Source organism: Phasianus colchicus, chromosome 6 (genome assembly GCF_987193195.1).
Source record: "Phasianus colchicus chromosome 6, bPhaCol1.hap1.1, whole genome shotgun sequence".
NCBI classification, from domain to species: domain Eukaryota; kingdom Metazoa; phylum Chordata; class Aves; order Galliformes; family Phasianidae; genus Phasianus; species Phasianus colchicus.
The window spans coordinates 12,703,299-12,719,864 of record NC_143441.1 but is presented as its reverse complement, the minus strand read 5'-3'; the positions used below and the strand labels follow the sequence as shown (position 1 = coordinate 12,719,864).

The window sequence follows — 16,566 nt, the reverse complement described above, 5'->3', positions numbered from 1 at the left end:
TGCTTGCAAAAATAAGGAGGAGCAGCTGCAGGCTAGAGCCAGGTTTTGCTGGCACCTGTGCAAGGTGCATCTTCTGCCCTGCAGTGTGCTTGCACTGGGGTTCACTTCTGGTCTTCCAATGGATGATCCTGGTTCATTATTTGAATGCACAGATGGTACCAGATAGCTTTATGCAAAGGTGAAGGGAAGCTGGGCCCTGGTACATTTTACTTTCAGCTGAAGTTAGGGATACTAACACATATGCTAGCCCTTAATTTATGCCATTGCTCCAATTCGTCCCCTTCCTGCCTCTTTTTTGAGGCCATCCACTATTTTCAGACGCTGGCCTGTCTTCTAAGGATGGAAATGCTTTTTGAACTCTCAAAGCCTGAAGCATAAGTTTAACTGGGTGATTTTGCCAATGTCTATTCAAAGAATGAAGAGCAGACTAAGAAATGTTTGTGGTTTGTAATGGAAAGCATGCATTTACAGACTTCTCTCTCCCTGCACGACAGAAGGTATTGTGTTTGGAAGGGGAATGGGGCATTTAAGTGTCTGAACACCTCACTTAAAGAAAACAGTGCCTGGTTTGTAGTGGGAATTGGGATGACAAATGTGTGTACGAACCTATGTACTGCAAAGCACCACCCTCTCCTTGCTAAGAGCCACAACTTTCAAAATCACAGCTGCAGCTCTGCTGTCAATCCCAAAAGTCAGTTTGCTCTCACTGACAGCAAACCTTACAGTTTGTGTGACAGACCTGCATCAGGCTGCAGACTGTGAATGGTCTCACATAAAAGTGGGAAGGGCTCATTTATTTGCAAAGTAAGTGAGCCTTTGAAACAGCTTAGTTCAGAGCTGGAAAACTCAGACATGGATCATCCAAGATAGCCATTAGTATTTGGTAGCAAGAAGGCCAAGCAACGCTGGCTGCTTCTTAAACCTTTCTGTCTGTTTATTTCACAGTCTCGCATTCAATGGCATCACAACAGAGGGGGGCAAAAGCATTGCTGAAGCTTTGCAGCACAACAACTCCGTGAAAATATTCTGGTAATCAATGGTGTGGTCTGCTTCTCCTTCTCCTCCTTCTCCAGAGCAAGCTGCAGCCTAATTTTACTGCTTCTTTCTTTCCCTCGTGCCACCTCTGCACTTTCACAACCAGCGCACTCTAAGATCACAGAATCATTGAGATCAGAAAGGACCTCTGGAGGACATCTAGGTATATCCTTTCATGAGCAGTGGCTTAGCTTTCCTGCCTATAGGAGCACTGGTACACCTTTGTTTCCGTGGGAAGCCGGGTCTGCAGTGTAAGCTCCTTATATTCCTGTAGGTTTTGGTATGGTGGTGAAGGACACCCCCCTCTTTACACTGAACATGTGAACATGCTTAGGTAAGGCCAGGTCCAGCTTTACTGTTCTCCTTGCAGAGGAGCTGAGGACAGCTTGCATTCCTTAGTGCTATTCACAGACCTCTGACAGGGTCCTGTCCAGCATTTTAAGTATTATTCTTGTGGCAGTGGAAGCAGTGTGCATAGAATCGTAGAATCATCAAGGTTGGAAAAGACCTCTAAGATCATCTGTCCAACCATCCACCTACTACCAGTATTTCCCCACTAAACCATAGCCCTTAGTACAACATTAAGCATTTCTTTGACACCTTGGTTCTGTATGTCTGTATGCAACTTTAGGAAGATTGGTTGGGTTTTGACTGATGGAAGCAGAAGTCTTTTAGTGCCTCTGCAGACCACTGCCTGAAAGCAGTGATTTAATTCATCTGCCTCTGCTTTTGTTGTGCCCAATAGTGAACTGGAGCTTCTCAGCTCCCCTTGTCCCTACTTGCAGTTCTGGTTCATACTTAATTCTACTCCCTCCATCTTGCTTTCTCCATCACTCACAGTTTGTGTATCTCTTCAGTGCTACCTCTGTTTTCCATCTTTTTGCAGTGCAGTTCATACAGCTTTCAGTTACTTTAATGTTGTGAGAAAACCACATTAGATAGATCAGTGCTCTGAGAAATTAAGATCTGACATTCTTTTTGCCTTTTTTACTCCAGGGCTTCTCTTTAGCATGTCTGTGTGTCCAGACTTCAGAGGTTGCTCAGGGCAGAAACAGGACACACGCTCCACTTTGGCTTTCTAAAATGAAGTCACTGATGAGTTGGAAAAACAGGAAACTGAAAAATAGTGATAGCATCTTAAGACAACGTTTTCTCTCCCACCTAGGCTGACAAAAAATGAGCTGGATGATGAGGCAGCAATGAGTTTTGCAGAGATGCTGAAGATCAACAAGAAACTGGTGCATTTATGGTAAGTTACATTCCACAGAGGCACAGTCTCTTTGGCAGTAACCGCATTAAAGCTTCACCTTCCAAGTCTATGTAGGTCACAGTACGCTCTCTGTGCATGGTCTGGATGCAGCTGACTGGTTGTAGACAGCTTTAGTGGAAAGTTAATAAAGCTGCTGTCTAGTGTTTTGAACCTGATTTCTTACAGGGAAAACTTTAAGCAGGCTGTGTGTCCTGGTAACTTTTGAACTGCGCAGCTGCCTTTGTTTATCTGTAGCAGCTCATTACTGGCATCAAACGTAAATTTCAGAAAAATACTAGCAGATATCTAGCATAAAGTAATGTTATTATGATTTCTACTATTCGCCATCATACTGTGAAAGCAAGCTCAATTGGTATCCTTCAGCCAAGAACCTACACAGAACACTTATGTGGCCATTTGCCCTATGCTTTCTTCTGTGGCACTTTCACTGACGCAGGACACTTCGCAGTGAGACACAAATCTCTGGGAAAGCAGAGATTCTTGTTTCTAGCAATCACAAGGATACTTGTTAAACTTCTGGGAAACCACAGGCTGGCAGCCCTAATCCAGAGGTTCACAATAATTTGCCTGTGAATGGGGTTGGGCAAATGTGGGCTGTGAAACAAACAGCCATCCATTCATGCCAAGTGATTGAGAGAACATAATAAACAGAGTCTTTTTTACAAGCTTGTACAAAACCTTTGCTAAGCACACGTTAGCATTCCCTGTGTTTAATTGTAGTCCATGCCCTTAGGAAAGTACTGACTGTCAGAGGGGCTGGATACTTGTGGTCTCTTGTAAAAACAGCAGTTCTGGTGCCCATCACCCTACAAATAAAAGGGAGATGAGACAAGCTTGATTTCTTCATGCACAGCTGCATATACATTACACTGGGCAGTGTGTCTGTATCAGAGAGCCCCAACATTGCAATCTCATACCAGCAGTAAAGAGTTCTCAGCAGAAATGTGTCAGCAATGTCAGCTCAGTATCTCCAGAATGCAGCCACAGGCAAGCTTAGAAGGAAGCGATTGATACTCTGAGCTCTGCTTCTAAAGTGCATCTGTAGCCATCTGACAAGCACTGTGTGCCCTCCTCAGAGATGGAAATCACAACTGTCTTCCTATTGCAAACTGACAGCTTTGCTCCTTGACATCAAGCTGAATTCAGGCCGTGCATGTGCTATAAAATAGTTTGTGTGCTGGGCTGATATGAAGTGCTTTCTTTTTAGGCTTATCCAGAATCAAATTACAGCCAAAGGAGTGAAATACCTCAGTGAAGCTCTCAAGGAGAACACAGCCATTAAAGAAATCTGGTAAAGACCCCCTCCTCAAAGGCTCGCTTTTTAAGCTTTCTTTCCCTTTAAAACACATGGCATTAACCTTCTAGCCTAAAAAAAAACAAAACAAAACAAACACAGAGCAAGTTTCTGTAGAGCAGGGGCTGCAGTTCCAGCAAGTTTCAAAGAGGTAAAAAGCCTCTGTCACTGGAACACTTCCCTGTGTGTTTTGGTATCAGGGAGCTCTGTTAGTTCACGTCTGTCTGCACTGCCGACTTGCAGAACGCGTGTTTCTGCAGAACTGGACCCATAGCTGTAGACAGGTTTTGCTTTTTGTGATTTATTTTCAAACTTCTTAACATGTTCGTGCCTCTAAGGAGCTCAATCCCAACAAGCAGGAGCTGGCTACATTTAATTAGCATTACTAATTTGGTTCATATTATTTGTGCTTGGATTTTCTTTGGGCGGTGCTCCAAGCACACGAGAAGTGCTAAGCTCTGAGGAGATTAACTTTTTTGTGAGATTTGCTTGTTTTAGATTAGGCAGGCATCAGGCAGTCACGCATGTGCATTGCAGGGCACAGCGCCAAGCACCACATTCCTTCCCTCACCTCGGGGAGCTCAGGAGTCAATAGAGCGGCGCTGGTTTTAGAGCTGCTGCTTCTGTATTATTGAACGTGAAATTTATTTTTAAAAATATGTATTTGTTTTAATGAAAGGACACTGAATTCCTGCTCAGAAAGACAGTGACTCACTCTATCTGACAGAGGGCTCCCCGGGGATGTGGAAGAAGCTCCTTTCAAAAGCTGCTGCCAGCTGCCAAAGAGGCTGCAATACCCACCTTAGAAATTCTGAGTTTTCAAACCAAAGTCTGTCTTTTGGTTCTTGCTTGGCTTTTCAGGCATGCTTTCTAACCCTCATAGTTTCATAAATTTTATAGCTTAATAGCATTTCTGGGAGCTGCACATTTCAGGCTACTTATTTTCAGGGGTGTAAATATCAATCTGGCCAGATTTGAAAATTTTGCCGTGTCATCTCACATTAATTATGTCCAAGTACTTAAGAGCTTTCTTCCTTTGTTGTCATGGAAGACTCAAAAGGCTGTGAAGACAATATAAACTTCTGTCAGCCATATGTGGCTTTTCACAGCAGTGCTGTCACCATCTGGCCCCAGGCAGCACCTGTACCCCTGTTGCTTATGGCCCTGACTTCTCCAAGTGAGCTCACAGAAATCAGCCCATCATCCTGCTCTGTCCCATCCATCTCTCTGCTTCAAACCTTGGAAAAACAGAGGATGGGCAGCAGTCACTGCCTCCCTTTCACATCCCTTTTACGTCCCTACCTCTTTCCAATAGTTTGAATGGGAACCTGATAAGTCAAGAAGAAGCCAAAGCTTTTGAAAGTGAAGAACGGATCATTTGCTTCTGAGCGACGACTTCCTCATTTGGACAAGCTTTGTGTTACAGAAACTGCCACATTTGCACTGCAGCATTACAGAGGCAGTGCTCGTGGCAATGCCTGCTATCCCTAATCCTTTTGGTGAGTGGGAAATTGCCTTGGTAAATAATTAATGTCTGTACAGTGCTTTGAAGATGGAACACTAAGTGTTAACAGAATGAATCCAGGGGCATGTGTGCGCATTTTGATAACTGAGCTCAGATTTATTCTATATACTGCTGTAATTAATCTCTAACTTATTTATCTACATGAATCTACGCACACACATATATATGCAGGAAGAGGTGTGAGATGCACAGGCTCCACGAGCACACAGTACTACTTGCCTCGTAACTGAAAATAATAGTCTGGATGGAAACATAGACTGTCTCAAAAGACTGCATGGTACCAATGCTTTCAGCATGAATCCTTCCCTGCCTAGAAATTAGACCCTCATTTTCCCACTGACTTACAGCAGTTGTAGGCACTGCGTTTTTTTGGAGAAATGGATACATGAGGCTCCAATTACTTTCCATAATCTTTTTTCCATATTGAAGCCAATACATTTTCTTTTATACAAGCAGAAAAACTCACTGCCATTTCTGTAAAATCATAATACAAGCAGTAAAACACTTCTGCCTAACATTTCCTGAGGGCTGCACAAAAACTGCCACCCCCTGTTCTTACAGTGTTTGTTCTGGGGAGAGGGTCTGGAGATGTATGTGACAAATTAATGAGGGGGCTGTGCGCTGCCTTGGCTCGTGGCCTGGATGTGGTGCTGGTGGCAATACACCAGTGTTAAGTTGCCTGGCTTCACAGGGAGAAAGAACGACTGAAAACCAATGGTGGCAGGTGGAAATCTCTTCTCCCAGCAATACATGTACAGACATTGCTTGGAAACCTTTTATCTGACCCCTGAACTATTGGGAAGCACAAGGCAAGGGGCATATAGGAATAATAAGACCAGCAAGAAAACATTATCCCCCTCCAAAATAATTAGTGCTCAGGGAGTGTAACTTTAGGAACCTCAAAAGAAAGCAGTTTAAAGAGAAGCAGGCTGTTTGGTTTTTCAGGGTTTTTTTTCCTGATTCCCTTGATAAAGGAAATCTCAGATTCTGCCCCTGATGTGCATGAAGAACCAAAAAATAGAAAAACATAGTCTATCCTCTGTCCTTCTTTCATGTTGTCACCCCCAAGAACTTTACAGACCAATACTCCTGCTGCTGATGTCCCCACAGAACACTGGTGGGCTAGAAAAAGAACCTTCCATCACAGTGCCAAACCCCATTTTCCCGCAAAGACAAACAAAAGGCCAAGTAGGTGAGTTTCTCCTTTTCCTGCCTGGAGGCAGACCTTTACCAGCCCTCAGTTCTGCCTACACTCTCCAGCTCCCTAACATATAAGATACTCACTGCTTTTCACAAAAAGAACAGTTTAAGAAAAACAATATATATATATATATATATATAAATATCTGTATGAAAACCAATGTAGCAATCATTACTTGTCAGTGGCTTTTCTATCCTGCCTGTGCTGCCAGCACTGACTGCTCAGAGGCAGACAGGAAGGTGAGGCTCTCAGGCTGTGCCAGCTAACAGGAATGGTTTCTGCACCTGAGCCATTTGTTTATTGAGAACATGAGAGTCTCTTGGGCTGCAGTAGGTTGAGGCAGCTTCAAAGCTGGCAGATAGAGCAAACAAGCCCACCGGGACACAGCCCAGCACTGATGATGGTGCCAATAGGTGTGCCAGATGCACCCATTCATCTCAGAGCAGATTTCAGGTTGTGAGAGCTTGCTTGGGCCAGCCCCAGGGTCAGGGCGCTGCTCAGGCTGCTTTAGCAGGAGCAGTCAAGGCAGGGGACAGCCTCGTGTGTCAACTCATGGCCAGAGCTAGAAAAGCCAGCAGCTGCTCAGGCAGCCTGAGCATCCTCATGAGTTGGCTTGGCATGTGGGGCTGCATTCCCTTCCTTATAGTCTTATCAGACTACTTGTAGAGAGCTTCTGATCTTGGGTTCACAGCAAGAGCCATCTGTGCTTAAATTCAGACACAAGTATAACTTCTACTTTTTAAAGACTTGCTTGCAACTTGCTAAGATGTTCTCTGTATGCAGCATTATGTTTTTTCTACTTGCCCTCTGTGACAACAAACAACTTTGTAAAGAACCAACAGCTTTCTGCAAATCTTTGGCTTTGCTGAAGCACTGCTGAGGAGATCCATGGCTGGACTGAGACAGGAATGAGGCAGTCCAGCTACTTCTGACTGCTGCAGACAGGGGAGATCTGCCACTCGCTTGGCCTTGCACAGGGCCACAGACTTACCAGCTGCTGAAACAGGTCTTAGAAGCCAGCAGTAGTGGCTGAACACAAAGGAGCTGTCTTTTGCTTTGTTAGGTAGGAACAGAATACAAGGACCAAGCTGGGTGAAAACAGCAGCCAGGCTGGGAGCCACACTCAGAGCATTGAGCCATAGACAATAGTTTCTGTTGGTTTGTTCAGGGGTCAGAACAGGTGAGGCTCTAAAACTGTGTTTACGTGGCAGCTCCGCACCATTCCTCACTGCCAGCCAATAAGCTGTGAAGTAACTTACCCTGGGGTATACAGTAAAACTAGAAAGGAGGGTCAGCATTTTGTAGAAAATAGCAACTGCATTTTTGGGAATGGCCATGTGTGGAGACAGCCCCCAAGCTCGAGCGAGCCCATGGCAAACAACTGAACTGCTGCCTACCACGTGAGTGCCGGAGTTCGGCCTGGGCAGGAGGCAGTGGCTGAATTGGCTGTGCTAGCCTGGCCAGCCGGGAGGCCTCAGGCTGGAGCAAATAAAGCCTGCAGGCGTTTGTGCTCCTGCTACCTGCCAGGCTCTTTAATCCCAACTCCAGCAGATGTTAATCCTGGCACGGGTGGCTCCTAAAGAGCTTTCCTCTGAACTGGTCACCAGGTGCCCTGGGCAGGGAGTGGGGTGAGGAGGCCTCGCTGCATGGCCCACGGTGGGACTGCCAGTCGGTGCCAAAGCCCACAGGCTGTGGCTTTTCCTTCTAACATTTGGAGCCTGCTTATGGAACCAGCCAGGAGGGGAGGGGAAAAAAGTCTCAGTTAAAATTTAAACACTTGTTCAAACAAAGACATCGGTAAGCAGGGCAAAATGGAAAAGCAGGGCAGGATCCTGACGCAAAGCATGGCTCTGAGCACAAGGGGCCGAGGCCAGAGGGCAGCGAGCACCTGCAGCCCCACCGAGCTCGGCCAAGGGCCCGTCCCCATGCTTTTAATATCTGTCTCTATTCTGCTGTCTTTATGAGGAGTGAGTCATCATGCGTCAGCCGACGATGGGCTTTACACAATTATTTATTTATGTTGAGCCCTCTTCCCCGCCCCCGCACAGCCCTGATCTCATCCCCCTCAGAAAACAGATGCTTTATGGAACAAGAGTGGAAAGCTCCATCCCAAAGGCAGCCCGTTGTCACTGCACACAGGCACAACTGCCCACCATGTGGGACAGGACCAGGCACCTGCACTGGCACACAGAGCGCTGGACACAGCATGATGCTCTCAAAAACCAGGATGGAAAATGTCCCTGTCCAGCCCCAGCTACCACAGGAACTCTCCCTGATAGATCCCCTGGCCATCGGCCACGCTTCCCTCCCCTTGCTGCTCAAAGCAGTGCTGTATCAGGAAACAAACACTGGGCTTCCTGGTATGGGGTGCTGCAGGCAAACAGCCTGCAGCCATGCTGGTGGCCCCAGAGCAGCCCGGTGTCACTGTCTGTCCCCAGGGTGAGCAGCCGGGGCAGAGCTGGCACAGTAGGCTGCAGGGAGAACGGGGTGCCAGCAGGGGCCCCTGAGTTGGATTTCCCATGTGAAATCCCCTACCTGCTGGAAGGGACGCACTCCAGATTTTCCCAATACAACGCCAAATCCTGCTCTCACTGCTCATCATCACCCTCATAGCAAGGCTCTGATTTCATGGGCCTAAGAGCAGAACACAGGAGTTACTGGTGAGAAAAGAATTCATCCGTCTGAGATGGCAACAGGAGAAGAAAAAAAAAAAAAAGTTCCTCTAAGAAGAGAAAGGAGCTCATTCCTCAATACTGACACCCAGTTATCTCCATGTTAAAACTCATCTCCCAAGGAGAGAAAGCTGCAAGGTGGCAACTGTGCCTCAGCACGCTGCCCCAGGCAGTGCAAAGCAGAGGACAACCAGCCCAGGGACATCTGTGCTGAACGCCCTGCTCTGGGAGCAGTGGGGCACCACAAGCAGGTGCTTCCTGTCTGCAGGGTGAACTCACTGCCTGCACACAACCCCTGGTAACGCACTCTGGGTTTGCTCAGAGCACCCGCAGCATCTCCCCAGCTGGGTGATGGCAGCGGGCAAAACCAGCATCTCCACCACAGCACTGCCTGCACATCCACAGAATAGTAGCTCTTCCCCTCTTTAAACCACCCGTGCGCTTCCCACCTCTGGGGTTGGCAGATGGGGCAGCTCTAAATGCTAATCTCAACAGCCATTACGCTGTTAAGGACCGCCAGAGCAGCCAACCACAGCCCGCCACAGCCACCTCTCACAAAATGGCGCCGCCACGGCTGGCAGCCTGGGGCAGGAGTGCTCCTGGCTCCTACCTGCAATCAGCACCCACTGCTCTTCCAGCCAGGGGAACCCACTGCTCCTCCTTCCTCTGCAGCACAGGCGTGCAGCTGTTGCCACGTTCAGCAGGACTTTACAACAAAAGTCACCTGGAAGTGTGGGGAGAGCTGTGCTTCAAAAGATTTATTACATATATTTGTACATATTTTACATGAATGGAATGTTAACGTACAACCTAAAAATCAATAAAAAAATATTTTCATTCATGATTATGTACTGGCAGACCATCGAAAAGAGTACCTTAGAACAACTGAAGTCAAGTTGCAATCATACTGCTCAATAAAAAAAAAAAACACATTTTACATCAGACATTGCAAATTACATTCTGATTTCTGCTCAGGGTAACGAAGGAAGACATCTTGTCCATCACCACTGCATGGCCGCGCGGCATCGCAGGAGCACACAGCTCACCACCGCTCCATGGGCAGGGCTGGGAAGAGGCATAGGAAAGGGGGACACGGGCTGTGCTCCAGCAGCAGGGCGGCCTGCCAAGTGGGAAGAGAGGCAGAGCGAGACTCTGGATCGAGTGATAAGGAGAATGCCGAGCACCACTTGTTCCATGTGATGCCTCAGCTTTTAAAATTAAGTAGTTCAGTAAAAACATCCCCCTACAGCTAAGCCTCCTTTCTTCCTTGAAGGTTGTAGTACTTTGGCAATACCAGCTAGAAGAGAATTTTGGACTGTATGGTAGTGAATGCTTCAGCATCACACACACAGGAAGAACAGAAAATCATGCTTTGCTGTCTCCTCCTGTTAGCATTTCACATCTTGGGAGCTTGTGACCAGTTATATTGAAAAGAATTTACATTTACACATAAAAAACCAGCAATGGAAAGGACAGATCTGAGGGAAAACAAGAAGACGGAATTCGGCAACAGATTACGTACTTGTAACATTGGATTACTTACATTTGAGACTGCCAGAATCGAGCAAATCCTACTTAACCATTGCAAAATCTTTGCCAAAGCACACCCAGGGCAAAAGTTTCTCAAACATAAATAGATCGAAAGCTGCCAGGATGATCAGCAAATAGTGGCCCTGCTGCCTCCTAGTTACTCTATGCTGGCAGCTTATTAGAGCAAAGCCAGAACCAAGTCCAATCTTTTTCTGGTGCAGCATGTTCCTGTGATGGTTTATCCGAGCGAGTCTTCAGCAAACCGTGCTCCACCATGAGGTCATTTTGCAGCTCGCCCTGCCATCACCTCTGACGTACACAAGTACAAGGTTACTTCACAGAGCACTGTGCAGTACCTCGGGAAGCAGACCGTGTAGCACGGCACTCACAAGAGAACCAATTGCAACTTGAGATAAGTCGAAACTCAAAACACTGTGGTTTTGTTTCCCCCCAGTGAGCTAAAATGTCTTCAACCTGAATTCAGCATCATGTTAATTTATGCTGAAGAAACGTCACAGAAGTTTATTTTTAGGAAACAAATACTGGACACTGTTCTCTTGTGAATTTCTTTCATACGTTATTTTGAGTGCCAGAAAGTGGGACAAGCTGATGATGCTGCTACAGAAAAAAGCATGTTTGATTGGGCTGTAGCAAAACCTGTAACAAGTCCTCCTCTTTTAAAGAGCCTCCTCCTCCACTACTTTTGCAGATGTCAATGGAAAGCATTTCCAAAGACTGGTGGGATATGGCCCTAAAATGTAGCATGTCTTCAGCTAGGAAAAAGAGAAATGCATACTAAAATGACTTTTAAGCTTGGAGGGGTGGAATGTGAATCTCAAGATATAGCATTCTTCAAAAATGAGACAATCTTCCATGGCACAGGTGAGCAGGAAGATCCCATAGTAGCATTTCCACATTGCCAGGTATGCAGTACTCTCTTGGTAGGATCGCAGCTGCACATGCAAATTTAGCAGATACAAGATTGCAATACCAAATCAGCAATACCATATTTGCACACAAATATTTTCTTTCAATGTGACAAAGCAGCAAAATTCACAAAGATGACATGGCCTTCATCACAACCAGCATGAGCTTTGTTGCTGTTTACTACAGAGATAAGTAATAGTGCCACGTTCCCTGGGTTTGGTGGAACACAAGAAATGCAGCAAATTTCTGAAGCCCTTAAATGGAAAAGGCCATAAACATAACTCAGCTATTAGATACTAGCCATCCATAAACAAGGATCCATGGTTCTGGAAAAAAAAGAAAAATATATTTTCCACATTTGCTGAGATTTTAGTCTGCTGGGAGTCTCCAGACTCTCAGCAAAGACTTAATTAAAAAGCCAGTGCTGCTTCTAGTGTTAGGAACTAGGATTAGTACATAAATCTAGAAACTAAGCTGTAAAACCTCATTTACATCATAAAGGGGGAGAAGAAGGGAAAGAAACAAGCCACAAGTATCCACCCACACCTTTGTACCTTACCTACATTTTCCACTTCAATATACTGCAGTACACTTACCCTTGAATACAAAAATTAAATTGATTACAAATAAGAGGATGTTTTACACTTTATTCTTCCCCAGAATACCACAAATCTGTGGTGTGCTTCAAGTTTTTCTTTCCCCCCCCAGCACTGAACTCACAATGTCTAATGTACATGTTGAAAGAAAATTCACTTAACTACTTCCTAAGGAAAATGTTATTAGAGAGATATCGATTTAAAAGAGACAGGACAATCAGTGCCCCGTGCCGACAGTAGCATGGCTCTCTTGGCATTGTACAGAGGACAGCTACACACAGCTCAAATCATAGCCTCCTCCACTAAGAGCTTCAAAATACAAATTGCTACTCAACATACATAGGTATGTTACAAGCTCAAAAAACCTCACATTTCAGGACAGCGTTGAGTCTACTCTTCCCCTCTGGCAAGCAGCATGTCGGCATGTTTATGGCAGACCTGAGTATGGGAATTATTTTATACCCTTACTTACTTAGGGAAGATATAGGTCAGATGACTGAAATACTCTGAAACAGCACAGACTTGGCAAATTTTAATATATTTACAGGCAAAGAAGCATATCGCACCAAAATGTAAGTTATTGCTTCTTGTGGACAAGTGCAGTATTCCTTGGTTGAGACAAGACTTGTTTGATGTTTATTTTTCCCTTCTGAAGCACAACGATTCAGGACCACTGTGAAGTTGTTGTTAAAATGAAGGTGTTGCCTACAATGAGCAATGTCTACAGCATGGTCATCTCCAACTGACCAACATAGCTGGTGAGAGAACACTTCCAAAGGTGAATTTCCACATGCATTTTCAGAGTTAAATATTGATCTCATGTTTCCAGGTCATTCTTGGCTTGGTCTATGTTACACATTTTGATAGAAGAAAACCTTTCACAGGCTTTCAGAAGAGATTTACGGATACCAAAGATGCAAAACCAGCATCCAAGGCTGTCCCCCCTATCGGTTCCTCAAACAATCTGAAGTACTGCAGCTCTACTGTGCTGACGGAAGCAGGAACAGACTCCTTCCCTGCAAAACCACGTTAGTGGCATGCTTTTCAAACTGACCTTAAGCATAGGACAGCAGTTCTAGCTGTTGGGTCTTTAAGCAATCTATTTGCATCTGAAAGCAGAAAATACAAGTGCTCAAAATGGCAATAAATGAACGAGAGATATGAACTACCAAAATCAAGCTTAAATTGTAAACAAATTTATGTTTATAATATCTATCTACTTAATCCCCAAGCCAAAGACCATCTACGACCTTGGAGCACAGAACACCCAAACACTAACCTACCCGCGTTACACATCACGTTTCTGCAGGCATGAAGCCAACAGCAAACACCAAATCAATGCAAATGCAACATCTTCAATTTCAGAAGACAGTAGGAATTTAGAACACTGGAAAAGTGGGCCTGCAGGCAACACCACTGTGAGCATTACAGGTGCTATAATTCTTCCTACTCCCCACCCCCTGTGATAATACAAGGCAACACAACATTTCTTGGCTAAAAAGGAAACCGTGCAGGAAACTACTGTACATGTGATACCACCTCAGAACTAAAGCGTGACAAAATGGTTCTGCTCCCACTGAAAAACAGAACACAGCAGGGCCCCATAGTTACAGGTTCAGCTGAACTGGTGATGGAAGCCCAAAAACGTAGAAACACCATCATCAATTAAGAAAACTATCTAGTTTGGACTCTTTCTTTTTGCAGCATAACAATGGCATTTTACAGTGCAAAATTCAGGGAAAACTGTTATCCAGGAAATCATTGCTCTGCAAGCATGACATGGGAGTCTACTAACATGCACTGCACTTGTTCTCCCATATAGCAGCTCCTGTCCTTTGCCCTTTTTGATATGAATCACAGTAACAATAGAAACATGTATGAAACAAAAACCAAACGAGCAGAATTATGTATGTACAAGAAAAAACTCTGAAGTGTGCAATTTATTTTCACTATTGAAACCCACTAAAACTGCTGTCACAAATAAATATTCATGAACTCTTCCCTGTACTGTGAAATTTAGATACTACTATGATTGATTCTTGATATAAGTTATCCTTCTAAGCCCTGATATCTCTTCCAGTTTGTCTTTTTTTTTTTCCTTCCCCTTTCTCTTTTTGGAACTGCGATACTTTATGGAAACTAATACTCATCCACAAGTTTTACTTGGTGTGCCCCCTGGAGACAGCTGGTGATCCATGGAGCCTTGGTTAAACCAATATAATACAGTAAAATAATAATAAATTAAACAAATGCAGGTGCCTTTTTAAAAAAGAAAACCACACTTTCAAATGTTAGCCTCCACATGAAGAGACCAATTATTTAGATTGCAAAGTACTACAAATCCTGCCATCAAAAAAACATTCAAACAAGGAAACAAAGAAAAACTTGCACATTAAAAATTGTATTTTAAAAATTAAACACAAATCCCACCTCGATGTTATCTCACCCATGCTCATTAATGAAAACCCTCTTGCTGTGCCCACATTTGCAGTTATTCATTTCCACCTCAGGAGGCAGCCTGGAGATGAGAGTAGTACAATAAAATAATTACCTGAAACATTTTTAAAAAAATACCCGTTAAACAAATTACCTTAACTGGCAGCACTTAAAATTGGTAATTCTCCTTTTTTTTCCTACTAAAAAAAAGTTGCATAGCTGTAAGATTTTGCTTTGCTGCTTTTTTTTGTTTGTTTGTTTTTACTCACAAGCAGTGTAAGAGAAGTTTTAATTACTTAAATAGCAGTACAATGTGCAGATTTCAACAATCCCTATAGCTTGGATCAATATAAATTAGTTACCTGTCTCAGATTTACTCTTTGGACTGCATTGTGACAAAGGTTTAATTAGAAAATTTTGACATATAGTATTCCTGTGCAGAGAAGTCTATGTTTTCTGTTCCTGTAAAAGTGAAGAACATAAAATAGGGTGTGAATTCAGTAAATAAGGTCACGCTGTTAGATTACACTTAAGTTTGCCATTTACTCTTCTTCAGCCAACAAGAAGGTGAAAATGTTCCCACTCAAAGATGGGGCCACCCTCCTGCAAGGGTCTCAGATAGCACGTATCGAACGTCTCAGCTTCCACTTGAAGCAGTAGGAAACGTGTCCAATATCCCGCTTCTTCACAGAACCAGAAGTTAGGCTGAAATTAGGAACTTTGGCCTTCAATACAAAATAGTGTCAATAGCGTCTGTGGGGGAGTAGATTGTTACAGAATGTGCAGCATTTTCAAAATCCCTGTGTGTCCTTTGCATGAATGTTTGGTATACTGAGCACTACTGGCAAGTAAGTGGTGTCCACAATGCTTTTTCCATGTCAATGTCCATCTTTGCCTTTTTCAGCCACAAAGAACAGTTATTCTCAGGCTAGGCACGCTGTGTTCAGCAGGGGAACCTCAGATCTATGTTTTCTGACCAGTGGAAGCAGCTGTTAAGAAAGCAGAAGGCAAAGTATCAGCATTTCAGCTACTTAAGCATCTAACACACAGAAACATCATGAACATGAGCACTTTCATTTCCCCTTTTCCCTTGGCCCTCAATTATCACCATCACCACTGTGAGAAAAAAAAAGAAAGCAAACTGGGTTTAACACAAAGTTAGACACTTATGAGCATTTTCAGAGACAAATGTGTTTACAGACATGGATTTCTTCCACAGTTATCGGGGGCAATTCAGAACATGGGTTGCTTTGTTCATTAATTTTAACTCACACCACCCTGACTTTTAAACTATCATCCCTGTAACAGGATACCCTCCCTCAGGTTTTCTCTGCTACCCATTCAACAATCCAAGCAAAGTGAAACAAATGAATGCCAACGATGATGCCTTCAGATTATTATGATGATTCTCACCTTTAACAAAACAACAATTTTTGTATCAATTTTCACCTACTGACCAGAATTTCAGTTATGATGTGGAATACTGGTAGCCAAACATCATAAAACCATGACACCATTCCTTTAAGAGTGTTGGTGTTTTGCAATGCTTGGGAGCAGTAGTTCAGTGCGAGGCAAAGATTTAGAAGTAGCCAACTAAAGAAATAAACCTATTCTTTAAACCTTTGACGCTGACTGCAGATCTGAAATAACAACAACAACTATAAGCTGGAAATACACGAACCTCTGTGGGATAGGATGGATAGAAATATTAATTATTATTAATTTTAACATTCTGGAACGCATGAAGATGAAAGTGATTTTGAGAACACCTAATTTAGACTTTTTTTTAATGATTCCAAAGCTTTATTTCAGAAATGCATGCCGTGGAACAATCCAAAATTACACGGTTATGCTATTTTGATCTTGTTTCATTTCCATGGAAAAAATACTCTTTAAAAGTTAATGCTAACGCTTTACTGGCACTGACTTTCCACTTTCCAGCATTAAAACTGGAATACATCATTTCAGACCACACCATAAAAGGATGCAAAACCCTTTTATATATTGTAATATACGTCATTACTTACTGATTAATATTGCAGTTCTGAGACACATTAGCAAATTCACAGGTTATGAAAAC

General features: G+C 43.8%; 2 protein-coding genes across 5 annotated transcripts in view; one reads left to right on the top strand and one right to left on the bottom strand.

Moving 5' to 3' along the window:
- Window positions 1-9,927, top strand: part of NOD1 (nucleotide binding oligomerization domain containing 1) — a 29,936-nt gene extending 20,009 nt beyond the window's left edge. For all 4 annotated transcript variants that reach the window (XM_031590283.2, XM_031590281.2, XM_090142475.1 and 1 more), the window contains 4 exons: window positions 946-1,029; window positions 2,201-2,284; window positions 3,513-3,596; window positions 4,915-9,927. In XM_031590283.2, coding sequence (XP_031446143.2) covers window positions 946-1,029; window positions 2,201-2,284; window positions 3,513-3,596; window positions 4,915-4,987 — 325 coding nt within the window. In that variant the 3' untranslated portion in view covers window positions 4,988-9,927. The remainder of the gene's footprint in view (window positions 1-945; window positions 1,030-2,200; window positions 2,285-3,512; window positions 3,597-4,914) is intronic.
- Window positions 9,928-12,086: 2,159 nt separating this feature from the next.
- ZNRF2 (zinc and ring finger 2) overlaps window positions 12,087-16,566 on the bottom strand; it is a 53,927-nt gene continuing 49,447 nt past the window's right edge. Inside the window, exon 5 of the mRNA XM_031590284.2 lies at window positions 12,087-15,475. The gene's annotated coding sequence lies outside the window, so the exon portion shown is untranslated. The remainder of the gene's footprint in view (window positions 15,476-16,566) is intronic.